Source organism: Bufo gargarizans, chromosome 5 (genome assembly GCF_014858855.1).
Source record: "Bufo gargarizans isolate SCDJY-AF-19 chromosome 5, ASM1485885v1, whole genome shotgun sequence".
NCBI classification, from domain to species: Eukaryota; Metazoa; Chordata; class Amphibia; order Anura; family Bufonidae; genus Bufo; species Bufo gargarizans.
The window spans coordinates 302521304-302539212 of NC_058084.1; the positions used below are offsets into that span (position 1 = coordinate 302521304).

General features: G+C 44.5%; 1 protein-coding gene across 1 annotated transcript in view; it reads right to left on the minus strand.

Moving 5' to 3' along the window:
- DROSHA (drosha ribonuclease III) overlaps nucleotides 1–17909 on the minus strand; it is a 305757-nt gene that overhangs the window by 143459 nt on the left and 144389 nt on the right. The window contains exons 18-20 of the mRNA XM_044293205.1: nucleotides 13326–13464; nucleotides 11008–11068; nucleotides 4479–4538 (exon numbers count right to left, since the gene is read on the minus strand). Of these exons, the coding sequence (XP_044149140.1) occupies nucleotides 4479–4538; nucleotides 11008–11068; nucleotides 13326–13464 (260 nt within the window). The remainder of the gene's footprint in view (nucleotides 1–4478; nucleotides 4539–11007; nucleotides 11069–13325; nucleotides 13465–17909) is intronic.

The following is a 17909-nucleotide window of genomic DNA, read 5'->3' on the forward strand; positions in this document are numbered from 1 at the left end:
ATATATATAAGAGACTAGCAGAACGACCATCCATTAAATTTAATGTTTCTGCGTATCGTTAAAAGATAGACAGCATCCCCCATAACAGTGACCTCTACAGTACCCTGTCCCCTTAACAGTGAACTCCACAGCCCCTCACCCCTGAAAACTGCCCCCCCCACAGTGCCCCGCCTCCTTAAAATGGGACCTCCACAGCAGCCCATCCCCTTAACTTTGACCTTCACAGCAGCCTTCCCCTTTAACGGCGAGGTTCACAGCACACCATCCTCTTGACAATGACCTCCACAGGGGCCCAGCTCCTTAACAGTGGCCTTTACAGTACTCTGCCCCTTAACACTGACCTCCATAGTGGACCAGCCCCTTAACTGTGACCTCCACAGCAGCCTGCCCCTAGGGTGGCCAGAGGTCCGGTTTTAGGCCAGACAGTCTGGCTTTCAGACTCCCTGTACTGTGCTTGGCACTGTGCTGTCTGAGTGTAAGCTGCAGGGAGAAAGTCACCATCACTCCCAACCCCTGCAGCTGACAGAAGTTGATTTTTAACTTAATTTTTTCAATCCCTGTCGGCCGAGTAGTGGGAGAGGGCATGGCCTAACCAGATCGGAGGCATGGCTTAGAGGGACCTGGGGGTGGGTGGGGGTCAAGTCCGTCTTTTGGGGGTGACCTCAATGGCCACCCTACCTGCCCCCTGAACTGTGACCTCCACAGCACTCTGCTCCCTTAACCATGTCATCCACAGCGCCCTGCCCCTTTAAGGCTGACCTGCAGCAGTGAAGAAAAATGGCTGGGTTTTTATGGAAACCCGGTGTAAAACTGTGTATATGTGGAGATGAGGGACCTGCGAGCTTCTATTGGCTGATAAGGGGCATGTGACTGTGTGTATGGCAGTTGAGATATTAATGAAAGAATTGCAGGCTTATATTGGTCTTCTACAGGTCATTTTTTGGGAATATCTCAGCAACGGTACTTCATAGAGAGCAGAGACCCGGTCTAAAACCTTCCTGGACACCTGATGTACCTGTGTGCCAAATTAGGTCAAGATCATGCCAGTCGTTTGGTCGCGCATAAAGAACAGACAGACATCCAGACAGAAACTCATTTTTATATTATAAGAGATGAAGCTGGATGATATAAAACATTTAAATGAGACAAAATAGTAAAAATATAAGAAATCGGGTGAGGTCAAATACAGTATATACATACACACAAATAGAGATAGCTAGATAGATAGATAGATAGATATATAGATAGATATATATCTATCTCACTTATTTTGGGTCCGATTTCAGGCTTTTTAGTGGAACCCAGGATTTCCAGTATTGCAGTAACAAATCACAAAACAAAAGCCTTCCTGTCTGGGACTAACTAATAACACAAAGAGTTTGTCTTACCTAGGCTACAGTTGTTAGGCTGATGTTCACACAGCATGTAGTTCGCTCACTGGTCCTCAGTATTCACAGGACCGTGTGCTGTCCTTGCAGGCCTCTACCTAAGTGAGCCACAGCACTCTGTATATAGTAACCTAACAAGGTTAACTGCCTTAAGGTGTTTCAGAGCATACCAAACTGGCCTGGAAAAAAAGGAACGGTTGCTCCCTCTAGCAACCTTAACCGTTCCGCATAATCCAGACCCCACGTGTTTCCAGAAAGAATCCTGCCTAAACAACTAGGTTTGTTCAGGCCATAGCACTCCCTCTATTACATTTACTTCACCCAAGTGAGAAATCTGGGGCGAAATATACCATCCTTCCACCAGTATGACACATTATTTATACATACAATATATATATATACACACATATATATATATATATATATATACATATATATATACACACACACACACACACACACACACACACACATATATACATACACACACATATATACATACACACACATATACATACACACACATATACATACACACACGCTTTTTATACACGTTTTCTTCAACTTAGAATATAGCTTTTCTGCTTGAATGTATCATTGTGACGCCCTGTCTCAGATTCTTATTAAAGGGAAATACAGGCTACACAGATTTATTTTTCGCTTTTTTTTTTAACTTCCTCACAGGCTGCATTTTGGGTCTTTAGTTAGGTTTCATAAATCAGCTCTAAAACTGCACTTTTGAAATTTCTGCAGTTTTTGTTTCTCGGTTATATGTCAGAAGAAAGCGAAAAGCACAAACTATTCTATAGCCTGCCGTATTTCTTCGTGCAAATTCCAAGGTTAGGTTGTCAGCAAGGAAAGGAAAAGCGATTAAACATATCCTAAATTCTGCAAGAGCACAAAAATATAAAGAAAAAAGTGCAGATGCTAGTAACACCAGCAAATGCATTTATTTGATTGTCCTTGCTATGTACGACAAGGGCATTCAGAAATTGCATCTGTATGTATGACTAAGACACAATCTGCATACAGCCAGTGGAAGGAAAATCCATCCTAACTAGTTTGTGAAGATCTCTATATCATTTGGTTTAGTTTCCAGCTTACAAAGAAACACGTATTGATGAAAATGTAAATTCTGAACTACCAACGCCAGCCCTCGGTATTGCTACATCAATTATGCTTGATAATTACCCAGATGGCATTGCGATGCTGCTAACGGCATCAGTAATGTTCACACATATTTTTAGGGAATGCCAGTTCTATAAGAAAGTTGAATTTAAAAGAAAAATGGAGAAACAGTAGAACAGGCTCAAAGGCATTGGGGACAGAGAGCAATATAGCCAGAGATTCCACAGGAAAAAAACTTCATATTACTGAAGCTTTTAAGAGAGCTCTGCTACAGAAGATAGACCATACTCGGAAAATTCAGTTAGTGCGTAAGGATTTAAGCATGCACAGCTTTACTACTGAGCGATAAAAAAGCTGAAGATTTAAGCAGGAGGTAAATTAAATATACTCAACGAAATACAGCATCCCAAAATGATAGCAATCCGTTCTGTCGGAGCAGTTAAGTTTTATGTATCTGCTAGTAAACAGTACTAAAAATACTGGTGTCCATTTTCAAGGCATAATAACTGTGAAAAAAACTTATAGTGCAATAGTCTTTGCTATACAAAAGTGAAGACATCTGCAATGTTAAATAAAATAAAGCAATTTAAGGGCCCAGATTTACTAATCTTGTAGATGGTGGAATCTTAGGGCCCATTCACGCGTCCGTGGTGCATTGCGGATCCGCAATACACCTGGCGGCCGGCACCCCCACAGAACTGCCTATTTTTGTCTGCAATTGCGGACTAGAATAGGACATGTTCTATTTTTTTCCAGAGCCGCGGACCGTTAGATCGGGGGGGCGCTCCGGAAATGCGGATGCGGACAGCACATCCATTCCTGCCCCATAGAGAATGAATGAATCCGCACCCGGACCCATTCTGCGGACGTGTGAATGGACCCTTAGGCTATCTGTCTCTGCACCAGATTTATCACAGTGGCTTACGCTGGATGATAAATTTGGTGCAGGGATTGACACATTTATCCAACGTTATACCAAATATTGGTGGGTTTACTGTGAGACAGAATTTTAAGCCAAAATTGTGAGACAATTTTGGCACAAAATTTTGCATCTTATGCAATGTCCCTTTTCAGTGATGCTCCACAACCTTCTCATAAGTCTAGTCCCCTTTTCGAGCGAGTCGGAAAAAAAAAGTGTAGAAACCGTAGCTGTGCCAAACTGTAATACTTTTTAGACCGGGTTTTCGATGCAGACACATTAACAGACAGGTCTACATACTGTTGAAGACAAGGTTGATAAGGGGCACTCAATGCTGGTCTCTAGAAGCCCAAATCGTCTTTCTCCACTTTCAACCACACTGTGTCAAGGCTAGCATAGACTGACACAATGAATTGATCAGTGACTGGTCGCAACAAAGTGTTAGGCAATGTCAATTGAGGAGTTTAAAGGGGTTTTCAAGGACTTATATCGGTGGGGATCCAACACCCTGCACCCCCAATGATGAGCCGTTTTGGGCAGCTTTCAACAATGGAAACTATACAGTGGATAGAAGGCTCTGCCCACTGTGCAGTTTCAGGCCTCACCATATTGCAGCTCAGATCTCATTGACTGGCAGCTGGCTGAAACAGCTGACTCATGGAGGCGCCGGAAAACACAGATCTGATATTGAAGACCTATCCGGAGTATAGGCCATCAACATCTAAGTACAAGAACAAATCCTTAGGTCAAATTTAAGACTGGTTTTAACTTTGTGGGTGGTTGGTTCAGATTTCTCCCACTAAGTTCTTGTCACTGACAATCAATCTACAAGTAGATGCATATTCTAGAATATCACATGACAGTACAGTGTATGATACCGTGGTATGAAAGTTCAAGTGTCAACATACCAAACCATAGCAGAAATTTGATGCATGTGTAACTGTACCAAAAAGCCATGCATATGTAATACAACAGCCAATAAAAAGGTGAATTATTTGTATTTAATAGTTATTAAAGAAAACCAAGTAGTAATTCTGACTTACCTTGTTAAAAATTCAACCACAGCATCACCCAAGAACTCCAGCCGTTCATTATGGTTTATTCTACAAACAAAACACTCGTTAGTTTTGCAAGACAAATAAGGGATCACGAGCAGCAACTTATTTAATTAGATTTTATGTGTGTATATATTTCAGAGATTTATATATCTCTGTCAATCTAAACTTAATGTCCAGCAGAAGGAGCTTAACACAGACTGCAGCAGTGTAGGAGTGCGGAATTACCGCAGCTCCCAGCAAGTGTTTTATGGATTTATTCTTGAGACGATATTGGGACAACAACAAAGTGTACATTTTCAATATTTCAGGTGAACAGCAGACAATGCTTTATATACCCGACACTAGTCTGCCATTAGGCTCAGTGGACAAACAGGGAGATATTATGTGAACCACAGTTTACGCGTTCCTTAATGACCAGTGAAATTATAAAGGGGTACTATAAAAATAGGTCATCAATATCAAATTAGTGGGGGTCAGTCTCCCTGGGTGTTTGAAAGCCGCAGAATTCAGACAAGTGCTGCGGCCTCTTCATAGTATGCCAAGCAAAGCGCTGCACATTGTATAGTTGACGTGCTTGGCATTGACTGATGGACATGACACAGGTCTAGGAAGAGGTGGACAATTCAAACATTCCAACAACTGATGGGTGGGGGGTGACCTGAAGGCAGACCATCAATATTTAAGTCCTGGACAACTGCCGTACAGTACGCTTTCCCATCTTGAAAAAAACGTATATATTTACGCATACGTTTTTTTACAATGGAACTCTATGGCTAAGGATGCTACTGTATGGCCTCAGTCTGAGGCACCTGTTTAATGCACACTTTTTGGTATATACGTTAAACATAAGACAAAAATGTGATGTGAACTTAGGCTACTTCACATTAGCGTTTTTTGCAGATCCGTCATGGATCTGCAAAAACTCTTCAGTTACCATAATACAACCACACAAATCAGTCATGAACGGATACAGTTGTTTTGGGTCTTCTATAGCCATGATGGATCCGTCTTGAATACCATTGAAAGTCAATGGGGGATAGATCTGTTTACTATTGTGTCAAAGAAAACAGATCCGTCCCCATTGACTTACATTGTGTGTCAGGATGGAGCAGTTTTGCTCCGCACCACATCGCAGACAGAAAAACGCTGCTTGCGGCTTTATTCTGTCTGTGATGGGAGCACAACCAAACGGAACGTTTGCTTTTTGGTGCATTGTGTTTTGTTCAGTTTTGTCCCCATGAAATTCAACACTGTATTGTGTCACAAAAGTGCTTTGGGGCTTATTCACTGGAGGCATAAGAGATTACATATTTTCTGGTTTATTCTGAGGGTATACTAGTGACCTCCTATCAAGTTCCAGTGTCTGATGCATACAGCTGGTGACATATTTCACTGAATAGGCCCTCTGAGATCACCTACTGGTTATATCTCTCGCCTCCTGTACAAATGTCTCCATATCTGAGCTATTCCGTCTCGCACGGATCATCTCGCCTTTCGGTATATTCCGCATTGTATGTAGTGGATGGCAAGATGATTCGTGCAATATTGTATTGCCCGCCAAAGGTTTCCTATAGGTGGATGTGTGAATGATGGAGGTGGTGGAGTGACCCCTCAGGCACAAATAACTAGGGGCAACATAAACTAGTGACTGATCCCCTTAGCAAAATGCTGGGTCACTTTATTTAATTGCCATTTTGCTAACATATTATATTGAAAAGCTCAAGCTCATAACGAGCGAGTCATAAATATTCACAATGGTTGATAAGTGATTGGCACACTCGCTGGGATCACACTGGAAAAAAAGTGCTTTATTTACCCAAATGGGACATGTCCCATTTGGGTAAATAAAGCATTTTTTGCATTTTTTACTTTCTGGAGTGCTGCCCTTTTTTACTATTTTTATCTATTTGGATTGGCTTATATCAACATTGGGCCAGTTTGCACCCTTTTTATATCATTGACGGTGCTGCCACCTTTTTTTTTTTTTACCATAAATATTGGGATATCGACAATTCTAACATTTTTGGCTCTATACGCTACCACAATGGATTTGAAATGAAACAAATTCACAAAACTTTAATTTGAGGGTATTTACATCCAAATCACATGAACGGTGTAGGAACAGTTTGCATATGTGCCTCCCACTTGTTAAGGAACCAAAAGTAATGGGACAACTGGCTTCTCAGCTGTTCCATGAACAGGTGTGTGTTATTCTCTCATTATACAAATTACAATGAGCAGATAAAATGTCCAGAGTTCATTTCAAGTGTGCTATTTGCATTTGGAATCTGTTGCTGTCAACTCTCAAGATGAGATCTAAAGAGCTGTCACTATCAGTGAAGCAACCCATCATTAGGCTGAAAAACAAAAACAAACCCATCAGAGAGATAGCAAAAACATGAAGCGTGGCCAAAACAACTGTTTAGAACATTCTTAAAAAGTAGTAACGCACTGGTGAGCTCAGCAGCACTAAAAGACCCGGGAGACCACGGAAAACAACTGATGGTGAATGACCGAAGAATTCTTTCCCTGGTGAAGAAAACACCCTTCACAACAGTTGGCCAGCTCAAGAACACTCTACAGGAGGTAGGTGTATGTGTGTCAAAGTCAACAATCAAGAGAAGACTTCACCAGAGTGAATACAGAGGGTTCACCACAAGATGTAAACCATTGGTGAGCCTCAAAAACAGGAAGGCCAGATTCGAGTTTGCCAAACAACATCTAAAAAAGCCTTCACAGTTCTGGAACAACATCCTATGGACAGATGAGACCAAGATCAACTTGTACCAGAGTGATGGGAAGAGAAGAGTATGGAGAAGGAAAGGAACTGTTCATGATCCTAAGCATACCACCACATGGCGTGGGCATGTATGGCTGCCAATGGAATTGGTTCTCTTGTATTTATTGATGATGTGACTGCTGACAAAAGAAGCAGGGTGAATTCTGAAGTGTTTCAGGCAGTATTATCTGCTCATATTCAGCCAAATGCTTCAGAGTTCATTGGACGGCGCTTCACAGTGCAGATGGACAATGACCCAAAGCATACTGCAAAAGCAACCAAAGAGTTTTTTAAGGGAAAGAAGTGGAATGTTATGCAATGGCCAAGTCAATCACCTGACCTGAATCCGATTGAGCATGCATTTCACTTGCTGAAGACAAAACTGAAGGGAAAATGCCCCAGGAAGAAGCAGGAACTGAAGACAGTTGCAGTAGAGGCCTGGTAGAGCATCACCAGGGATGAAACCCAACGTCTGGTGATGTCTATACGTTCCAGACTTCAGGCTGTAATTGACGGCAAAGGATTTTCAACCAAGTATTAAAAATTTAAAGTTTGATTTATGATTATGATTCTGTCCCATAAAAAAGGTCACCAAAAGGGTCATAAGAACGGACATTGTTATAGTCATTAGAGTGGACTGTTCATTCCTCAGGATGAACTGAGTAATTTACTATAATATATATACACACACACACACACACACACACACATGGTTTAGAGCTTGTACTGTGTATGGTCATGCAACACTAATAAAGGTATTCCAATATATTGTATAATTAATCCAACATTGTAAATTCCTCAGTTCATCCTTTAGTGGCACAGTCCGCTCTAATGACTATAGCATTGTCCGTTCTTATGACCCTTTTGGTGACCTTTTTTTAATATAACAGTAAAAGTATAAAATGTGGGATGCTCACAATAAAGCTGATTTATGTCCAAAATTGTGAACATCCCACATTTATACTTTTACTGTTATATAAAAAAGGTCACCAAAAGGGTCATATATCCATCCAAGGGTTTTATATCCATCATCTTTTATTGCTAGTTTATTTTTATTCGGTCTCCATTTTAATTGAGTGCATTTTAGAGAGATCTTAGTTGTTTTATTATTATTATTTTTTAGGTGGACTAATAAAGTTTATAATTTTAAAATATATGTTCCAGTGTGATCCCAGAAAGAGTGCCAATCACTTATTAACCATTATCTTTTTTAAGTTTGGGTGAATCATATCGATTAGAGCACCTGCATCCTGATAGTGGGCAAGTGAGCGACCCTTTTCACTTTATCTAAATATTCACAAGTTCCTGGCTTTCTGTGCCATCAGAAGCTCATGAATATCAGGACTTTTTGGCATGAACTGAAGCTGTTAGAACCTAGCAGCATAAAACTGCTAACAAATTCCTTTTAACCACCTGCCTACCGCCGCACGACTTTATACATTGTGACGGTAAGGTCTTATCTGTAACCTGACGTATAAAAGAGTCCGGTTACATCACGATCAGCTGATGGCCCGTGCCGCCGGAGATCGCTGTGACCGTGCTTTCATTAGACAGCTGCGGTCACAGGGAGATGTTCTGTGACCAGCAGGAGCGGTCAGGCAGTAATAGACGCTTGTAGTATCCTGCTACAAGAGTCTATTACATTGTAAAATCTAAACGCAGGGAGTGTTTTTTATCATCTAAGAGCACCACCTGCTGTCTTTAAAATGAGCTGTCAACCTGCAGGCTGAGAATTAACCTCTTCCTGCCTTGACTGACAGGAAGGGGTTAATTCACTTAAAAAGTTATAGCAATAGTTACCTGTATTAGCAATAGTATGGAAGACTACGTACACACCCATACAAACATCCCACCCCCTTTTCATTCATTAAAATATACAAACGCAAGCATATTTCTTTCATTTAGAAAAAAAAAAATGTAACTTTAAGATGTCCAAATTTCCCCAAGATGAATATCTTAGGCCTCATGCACACGGCCGTTGTTTTAGTCCGCATCAGAGTCGCAGTTTTTGCGGCTTGGATGCGGACCCACAAAAGATGCGGACAGCACTCTGTGTGCTGTCCGCATCCGTTCCATGTCCTATTCTAGTCAGTTTTGCGGACAAGAATAGGCCGTTATATCAATGGTTGAAAAACGCTTCCATTTTGTCCCCATTCATTGTCAATGGGGACAAAACAGAATTGAACAGAACAGAGTGCTCCGAAATGCATTCCATTCAGTCTGATTGCGTTCCCAGCAGATGCAGAGGGTTGTATTATCAGTAAGGTCCCTTTCACATGGGCGAGATTTCCGCGCGGGTGCAATGCGTGAGGTGAACGCAGTGCATTCGCACTAAATCCGGACCCATTCATTTCTATGGGGCGGTGCACATGAGCGGTGATTTTCACGCATCACTTGTGCGTTGCGTGAAAATCGCAGCATGCTCCTCTTTGTGCATTTTCCACGCAACACAGGCCCCATAGAAGTGAATGGGGCTGCGTGAAAATCGCAAGCATCCGCAAGCAAGTGCGGATGCGGTACGATTTTCACGCACGGTTGCTAGGAGACTGTCGGGATGGGGACCTGATCATTATTTTGTTTCCTTATAACATGGTTATAAGGGAAAATAATAGCATTTTTAATACAGAATGCATAGTACAATAGGGCTGGAGGGGTTAAAAAATAATAATAATTTAACTCGCCTTAATCCACTTTTCCCCGCAGCAGGCATCTCTTCCGTCTTCATCTTTGCTGTGCACAGGAAAAGGACCTGTGGTGACGTCACTGCGGTCATCACATGGTCCATCACCATGGTGCTGGATCATGTGATAAGCGCAGGGACGTCATCAAAGGTCCTATTCAAAGAAGAAGACAGAAGAGGAGAAGCCGGGCTGCGCGAGCAAGTGGATTAAGGCGAGTTAAATTATAATTTTTTATTTATTTTTTAACGCCTCCAGCGCTATTTTACTATGCATTCTGTATTCAGAATGCTATTATTCTCCCTTATAACAATGTTATAAGGGGAAATAATACAATCTACACAACACCTAACCCAAACTTCTGTAAAGAAGTCCGGGTTCGGGTCTGGGTACCAAATATGCAGATTTTTCTCACGAGCGTGCAAAACGCATTACAATGTTTTGCACTCGCGCGGAAAAATCACGTATTTTCCCGCGACGCACCTGCATCTTATCCGGCCCAAAAACATGACGCCCGTGTGAAAGAGGCCTAACTGAAGCGCTTTTGCTGATCTCTGCAGCATCAGGCAAAATTGCAAGCATGAAAGTAGCCTAAGGTGTCCCATGAAAAATAATATCAAATACATGTAGGCTGGCTCAGAAATTAACCAGTTATTTGCAGTTAGATAGGCCCTTTGTTACACCCGAAAAATTGGCCTGGTAAGGAAGACTCTTATAGAATACTCTCTTTGTGGGTAATCTGTGAGATGATGAACACGGCCATGCTCCCTGCTCATGTAGCGGCTGTCGCATGTTTTGTAGGACACTAGTGATGCACTATATTGAGAGCTGTCAGGTTACACACAATGTGTTTTTTCCCATCAAAGCAAGGAGGAGATTAGGGCCCAGCCCTGTCAGACAAGAAAACCCCCCACAAAAGCAAGGTTTTTTTTTTAGACTTAGCTTTTATTGGAAAACCACCTCGTTTTCACCTTACAGAAAGAACAAAATGCAAATGCTCCTAAATTACTGCTTTGAAATTTTTTGCAAATGTGTAATAATGTAAAACGAATCTTACCGTGAAGGGGTCGGATCATCTTGACCCAGACGGGACATGATGTTTATCAGCGTATTTATTCCTGTAGACATGCAAAATAAAAGAGAACATAAATGACAGATAAAGCAGTTCTAATACAGTGAGCGGAAAGTTCACAGAGCACGGGAATGACAAATCGATAGCATTCAGGAGCACCCATAAAAATATAAGCACGTTTTCTCATCATATGCTTGTAAAAAGGAGATAGTCTGACATTAATGTTCCAGCTCTGCTCCTTTACTACAGTTAACATGAATAGCAATTAAATCTGTTTAACCCCATCATTTTATACAATGCTGTGTAAAGGGTATAAATTACTTGGCCGCAAACTCGTTTGGGCAAAAGACAACAAAAGTGATAATTACAGCAAAACCACATTTTCAACAAACAATTACAAGATGAGTTGACTAAATACCCTTTTATAGCACTGCAGTTACACACCGAATGGGAATGAAAGAAAAAATAAACCGAATAAGCAAAAATTCCAGGGCTTAAACAAGGGTGAGAATACTGACAGCAATAATGAGAGATTTGAAGGGAATATGTCCGGATGAAATGCAGTACAATCTGCTGGCAGCATGTTACAGATCGTGAGGAGCTGAGCAGATTGATCTACAGCTTTAGGCTGAATACACACGGCTTTGAGCGGTCCGTGGTATGCCGGCCTGGATTCCTGCTGACAGCAGGAGCGCACGGAGTCATTGGTTGCTATGACGCCGTGCGCTTCATGCCGCCGCTGCACTACAGTAATACACTCGTATAGATCATACCAGTGTATTACTGTAGTGCAGCGGCGGCATGAAGCGCACGGCGTCATAGCAACCAATGACGCCATGCGCTCTTGCCGTCAGCAGGAATCCAGGCCGGCATACCACGGACCACTCACGTCCTTATGCTGTGATTGACAGCTAAGCATACAGGAAGGCCATCACCGCCCACATGACTCCTATGCATATAAAAGAATAGAGTTTTACTGACTTTTCTCCCAAAGCTATATATCAGTCTGCTCAGCTTCTCCTGCTCTATAACATGCTGCCTACAAATTGTACTGCATTTTGTGGCGACAGGTCCCCTGTCAGCAGATTTGTACCTATGAAACTGGCTCATCTGTTGCACCTGCACTTGGCAGCTGAAGACATCTGTGTTGGTCCCATGTTCACATGTGCCCCACATTGCTGAGAAAAATGAAGTTTTGATATATGCAAATGAGCATCTAGGAGAATGGGGGGCATTGCCTTTCCACCTAGAGGTTCTAGTTTCTGCCGTGGCCTCTGCCCTTTTATTGACGGGGTCAGGCTGGGTAAACGTGATCAAACCCTGCCTTGATTTCTCCTAAGGTCCACCACGGTGCCATGTGCTTCAGTATTCAGTGCTGGCACAGTACAGGAAAGAGGCTTGAAGAGTACAGAAGAGATCTACTGGCGAGCCTCTTTCCTGTACTGCGCCAGATACTGAAGCGCACAACGCAGCGCAAGACTGCAGGAGAAGTCAGGGGCCGGCGTGATCACATTTACACTGCCTGGCCTTGTTCATCAAAAGTGCAGAAGGTGCAGAGTTGCAGAGCTGAGCCTCTAGGAGTAACAGCAAAGCTCTCGTTGTTCCTAGAGGCTCATTTGCAAATATATTAAAACTTTATTTTTTCTCAGCAATGAGGGCACATATGAACATGGGACCAACACAGGTCAGCCAGTTTGATAGGTGCAAATATTCTGACAGATGCCCTTTAAGAATGTGGCCGATTTAGTAATGGTTTAAAGTGATGCTCCAAAGTCCAAAATAACTCAGTTGGGTCAGGAGCTGAGGGCACTGCGGTCTATAATTTTTACTGAGTACATACATAGTAAGGCATTAAGTATTTTATTAGAAAAGTAATAAAAATGGACATTAAAAAAATTAAAATAATAATTATACACAATTTTTTTAAATAAATTGTGTTACCTTTAGGATCAGGCCATACAAGGAGGAGATTGCTGCATGTAATAGTGAGCAGGCAATTGCTGGGAAGGACAATCGCCGGCAGAATCGGGCTGTCTAATACTGCCTTAATACTTGGAGTGTAGGTAACATTGTGAAGAATATTAATCGGGCCATAGACTGGAGATAAATTTTGGTGAAAAGGATGTAAATTGTAAAACAGGGATTTAAAGGGATTGTCCAGGCTCAGATCGTTATATGAATACACAGAATTTTTTAATGTACATCTGAATCTGCAAGTAAAACTACATTTTGAAAGGAAATGCAAAGTATACATAATAAAATAATATACAAAAAAAATTTAATTAAATTTCTGCTACACATACCCTTTTTCCGCATGTGCATGTAATGGACTTTACGATCTCCATACTTTGGCTGCCTAATTCCACAATTAGAAAGAGAGTTGCGGGCGTGATCAGGGTTCATCCCAAAATTTAAATGGTGACTCGGATGAGTCATTGCCAGCTGTCAAATACATAAATATGGTGATGTTCAAATGTAAAAAACTGAAAATCATATGTACTTGGTATGAAGTAGTAAATAAAACAAAAGAAAAATATAACCTTTTTCATCTAGTTTTAATAGAAAACAGATATTGCATACATAAATGAATGACATGTAAAATAGACCAATTTAGAATTCATCAATGGCAAGAGATAAATAGTCAACTTTTGGGTCATTTTCTGCAATCAATTCATATTTTTTCTGTCATTTAGATCGCTTGCCTGTCCTGTTTGCCCAAGTTCTCCTATGCTAATGACCAGAGATAAGATTTAGGTCATCATAAAAGAAAAACCAGTGAATTCTCACCAATTGAGCAATTGTTAATGACGGACAATGGCTGAGCGCACAGTTGCTCAATATGATTTTTTAGACTGATAAAGTAGCCAAATATTTTCTAATAACCAAAAAATTGTATCTGTGTGATTCTAATTGACAAAAAAAACAAGAAGGATTTGCTGTAATTAAATCATCAATAATGATGGTATATGTACCGTAAGTTATTACAATATTCGAAAAAAAGTATAAGTTTATTGGGGAAAACTGCACAACTGAAAGGAGGCTCTAGTATCCTGCTGGGCCGCATCTAGGCTAGATACCAGATGAGAAACGGTTGGGCATGGAGGTATACAGGTCCCCTAAAGTATCTTGAGACACTTATGCCCAAAGATGTTGCAGCTGGGCTTGTAGATCCTGCACTCTCACGGGTTTCCGCAGCTGGCATCCCAGCTGGTCCCATAAATGCTCGATTAGGGATAAATCTGGCAACCAGACAGGCCCAGAAATTGTTGCAATTAAGTGAAGAGATTTGTGGGAAACTCTTGTTGTGTGTGAATGACAGTGGTGGACCGGGAACTTAAAGTGGCCCTGGAAAAAATACTAAAAAGTGGTCCAGCTTTGTAGTTGGGTCCAAACTGAGGAAAGGCACGGCTAACAATACTCTATTGCGGCAGATTATACCACTCCAACAGAGCCAAATACCACAGTCCATCACAAAATACCGTATTTATGGGGAATCTGTGGGCGACACTGTTATGGGGAATCGGTGGGCGACACTGTTATGGGGGATCTGTGGGCGACACTGTTATGGGGATCTGTGGGCGACACTGTTATGGGGGGATCTGTGGGCGACACTGTTATGGGGGATCTGTGGGCGACACTGTTATGGGGGATCTGTGGGCGACACTGTTATGGGGGATCTGTGGGCGACACTGTTATGGGGGATCTGTGGGCGACACTGTTATGGGGGATCTGTGGGCGACACTGTTATGGGGGATCTGTGGGCGACACTGTTATGGGGGGATCTGTGGGCGACACTGTTATGGGGGATCTGTGGGCGACACTGTTATGGGGGATCTGTGGGCGACACTGTTATGGGGATCTGTGGGCGACACTGTTATGGGGGATCTGTGGGCGACACTGTTATGGGGGATCTGTGGGCGACACTGTTATGGGGGATCTGTGGGCGACACTGTTATGGGGGATCTGTGGGCGACACTGTTATGGGGGATCTGTGGGCGACACTGTTATGGGGGATCTGTGGGCGACACTGTTATGGGGGATCTGTGGGCGACACTGTTATGGGGGATCTGTGGGCGACACTGTTATGGGGGATCTGTGGGCGACACTGTTATGGGGGATCTGTGGGCGACACTGTTATGGGGGATCTGTGGGCGACACTGTTATGGGGGATCTGTGGGCGACACTGTTATGGGGGATCTGTGGGCGACACTGTTATGGGGGATCTGTGGGCGACACTGTTATGGGGGATCTGTGGGCGACACTGTTATGGGGGATCTGTGGGCGACACTGTTATGGGGGATCTGTGGGCGACACTGTTATGGGGGATCTGTGGGCGACACTGTTATGGGGGATCTGTGGGCGACACTGTTATGGGGGATCTGTGGGCGACACTGTTATGGGGGATCTGTGGGCGACACTGTTATGGGGGATCTGTGGGCGACACTGTTATGGGGGATCTGTGGGCGACACTGTTATGGGGGATCTGTGGGCGACACTGTTATGGGGGATCTGTGGGCGACACTGTTATGGGGGATCTGTGGGCGACACTGTTATGGGGGATCTGTGGGCGACACTGTTATGGGGGATCTGTGGGCGACACTGTTATGGGGGATCTGTGGGCGACACTGTTATGGGGGATCTGTGGGCGACACTGTTATGGGGGATCTGTGGGCGACACTGTTATGGGGGATCTGTGGGCGACACTGTTATGGGGGATCTGTGGGCGACACTGTTATGGGGGATCTGTGGGCGACACTGTTATGGGGGATCTGTGGGCGACACTGTTATGGGGGATCTGTGGGCGACACTGTTATGGGGGATCTGTGGGCGACACTGTTATGGGGGATCTGTGGGCGACACTGTTATGGGGGATCTGTGGGCGACACTGTTATGGGGGATCTGTGGGCGACACTGTTATGGGGGATCTGTGGGCGACACTGTTATGGGGGATCTGTGGGCGACACTGTTATGGGGGATCTGTGGGCGACACTGTTATGGGGGATCTGTGGGCGACACTGTTATGGGGGATCTGTGGGCGACACTGTTATGGGGGATCTGTGGGCGACACTGTTATGGGGGATCTGTGGGCGACACTGTTATGGGGGATCTGTGGGCGACACTGTTATGGGGGATCTGTGGGCGACACTGTTATGGGGGATCTGTGGGCGACACTGTTATGGGGGATCTGTGGGCGACACTGTTATGGGGGATCTGTGGGCGACACTGTTATGGGGGATCTGTGGGCGACACTGTTATGGGGGATCTGTGGGCGACACTGTTATGGGGGATCTGTGGGCGACACTGTTATGGGGGATCTGTGGGCGACACTGTTATGGGGGATCTGTGGGCGACACTGTTATGGGGGATCTGTGGGCGACACTGTTATGGGGGATCTGTGGGCGACACTGTTATGGGGGATCTGTGGGCGACACTGTTATGGGGGATCTGTGGGCGACACTGTTATGGGGGATCTGTGGGCGACACTGTTATGGGGGATCTGTGGGCGACACTGTTATGGGGGATCTGTGGGCGACACTGTTATGGGGGATCTGTGGGCGACACTGTTATGGGGGATCTGTGGGCGACACTGTTTATGGGGATCTGTGGGCGACACTGTTATGGGGGATCTGTGGGCGACACTGTTATGGGGGATCTGTGGGCGACACTGTTATGGGGGATCTGTGGGCGACACTGTTATGGGGGATCTGTGGGCGACACTGTTATGGGGGATCTGTGGGCGACACTGTTATGGGGGATCTGTGGGCGACACTGTTATGGGGGATCTGTGGGCGACACTGTTATGGGGGATCTGTGGGCGACACTGTTATGGGGGATCTGTGGGCGACACTGTTATGGGGGATCTGTGGGCGACACTGTTATGGGGGATCTGTGGGCGACACTGTTATGGGGGATCTGTGGGCGACACTGTTATGGGGGATCTGTGGGCGACACTGTTATGGGGGATCTGTGGGCGACACTGTTATGGGGGATCTGTGGGCGACACTGTTATGGGGGATCTGTGGGCGACACTGTTATGGGGGATCTGTGGGCGACACTGTTATGGGGGATCTGTGGGCGACACTGTTATGGGGATCTGTGGGCGACACTGTTATGGGGGATCTGTGGGCGACACTGTTATGGGGGATCTGTGGGCGACACTGTTATGGGGGATCTGTGGGCGACACTGTTATGGGGGATCTGTGGGCGACACTGTTATGGGGGATCTGTGGGCGACACTGTTATGGGGGATCTGTGGGCGACACTGTTATGGGGGATCTGTGGGCGACACTGTTATGGGGGATCTGTGGGCGACACTGTTATGGGGGATCTGTGGGCGACACTGTTATGGGGGATCTGTGGGCGACACTGTTATGGGGATCTGTGGGCGACACTGTTATGGGGGATCTGTGGGCGACACTGTTATGGGGGATCTGTGGGCGACACTGTTATGGGGATCTGTGGGCGACACTGTTATGGGGGATCTGTGGGCGACACTGTTATGGGGGATCTGTGGGCGACACTGTTATGGGGGATCTGTGGGCGACACTGTTATGGGGGATCTGTGGGCGACACTGTTATGGGGGATCTGTGGGCGACACTGTTATGGGGGATCTGTGGGCGACACTGTTATGGGGGATCTGTGGGCGACACTGTTATGGGGGATCTGTGGGCGACACTGTTATGGGGGATCTGTGGGCGACACTGTTATGGGGGATCTGTGGGCGACACTGTTATGGGGGATCTGTGGGCGACACTGTTATGGGGGATCTGTGGGCGACACTGTTATGGGGGATCTGTGGGCGACACTGTTATGGGGGATCTGTGGGCGACACTGTTATGGGGGATCTGTGGGCGACACTGTTATGGGGGATCTGTGGGCGACACTG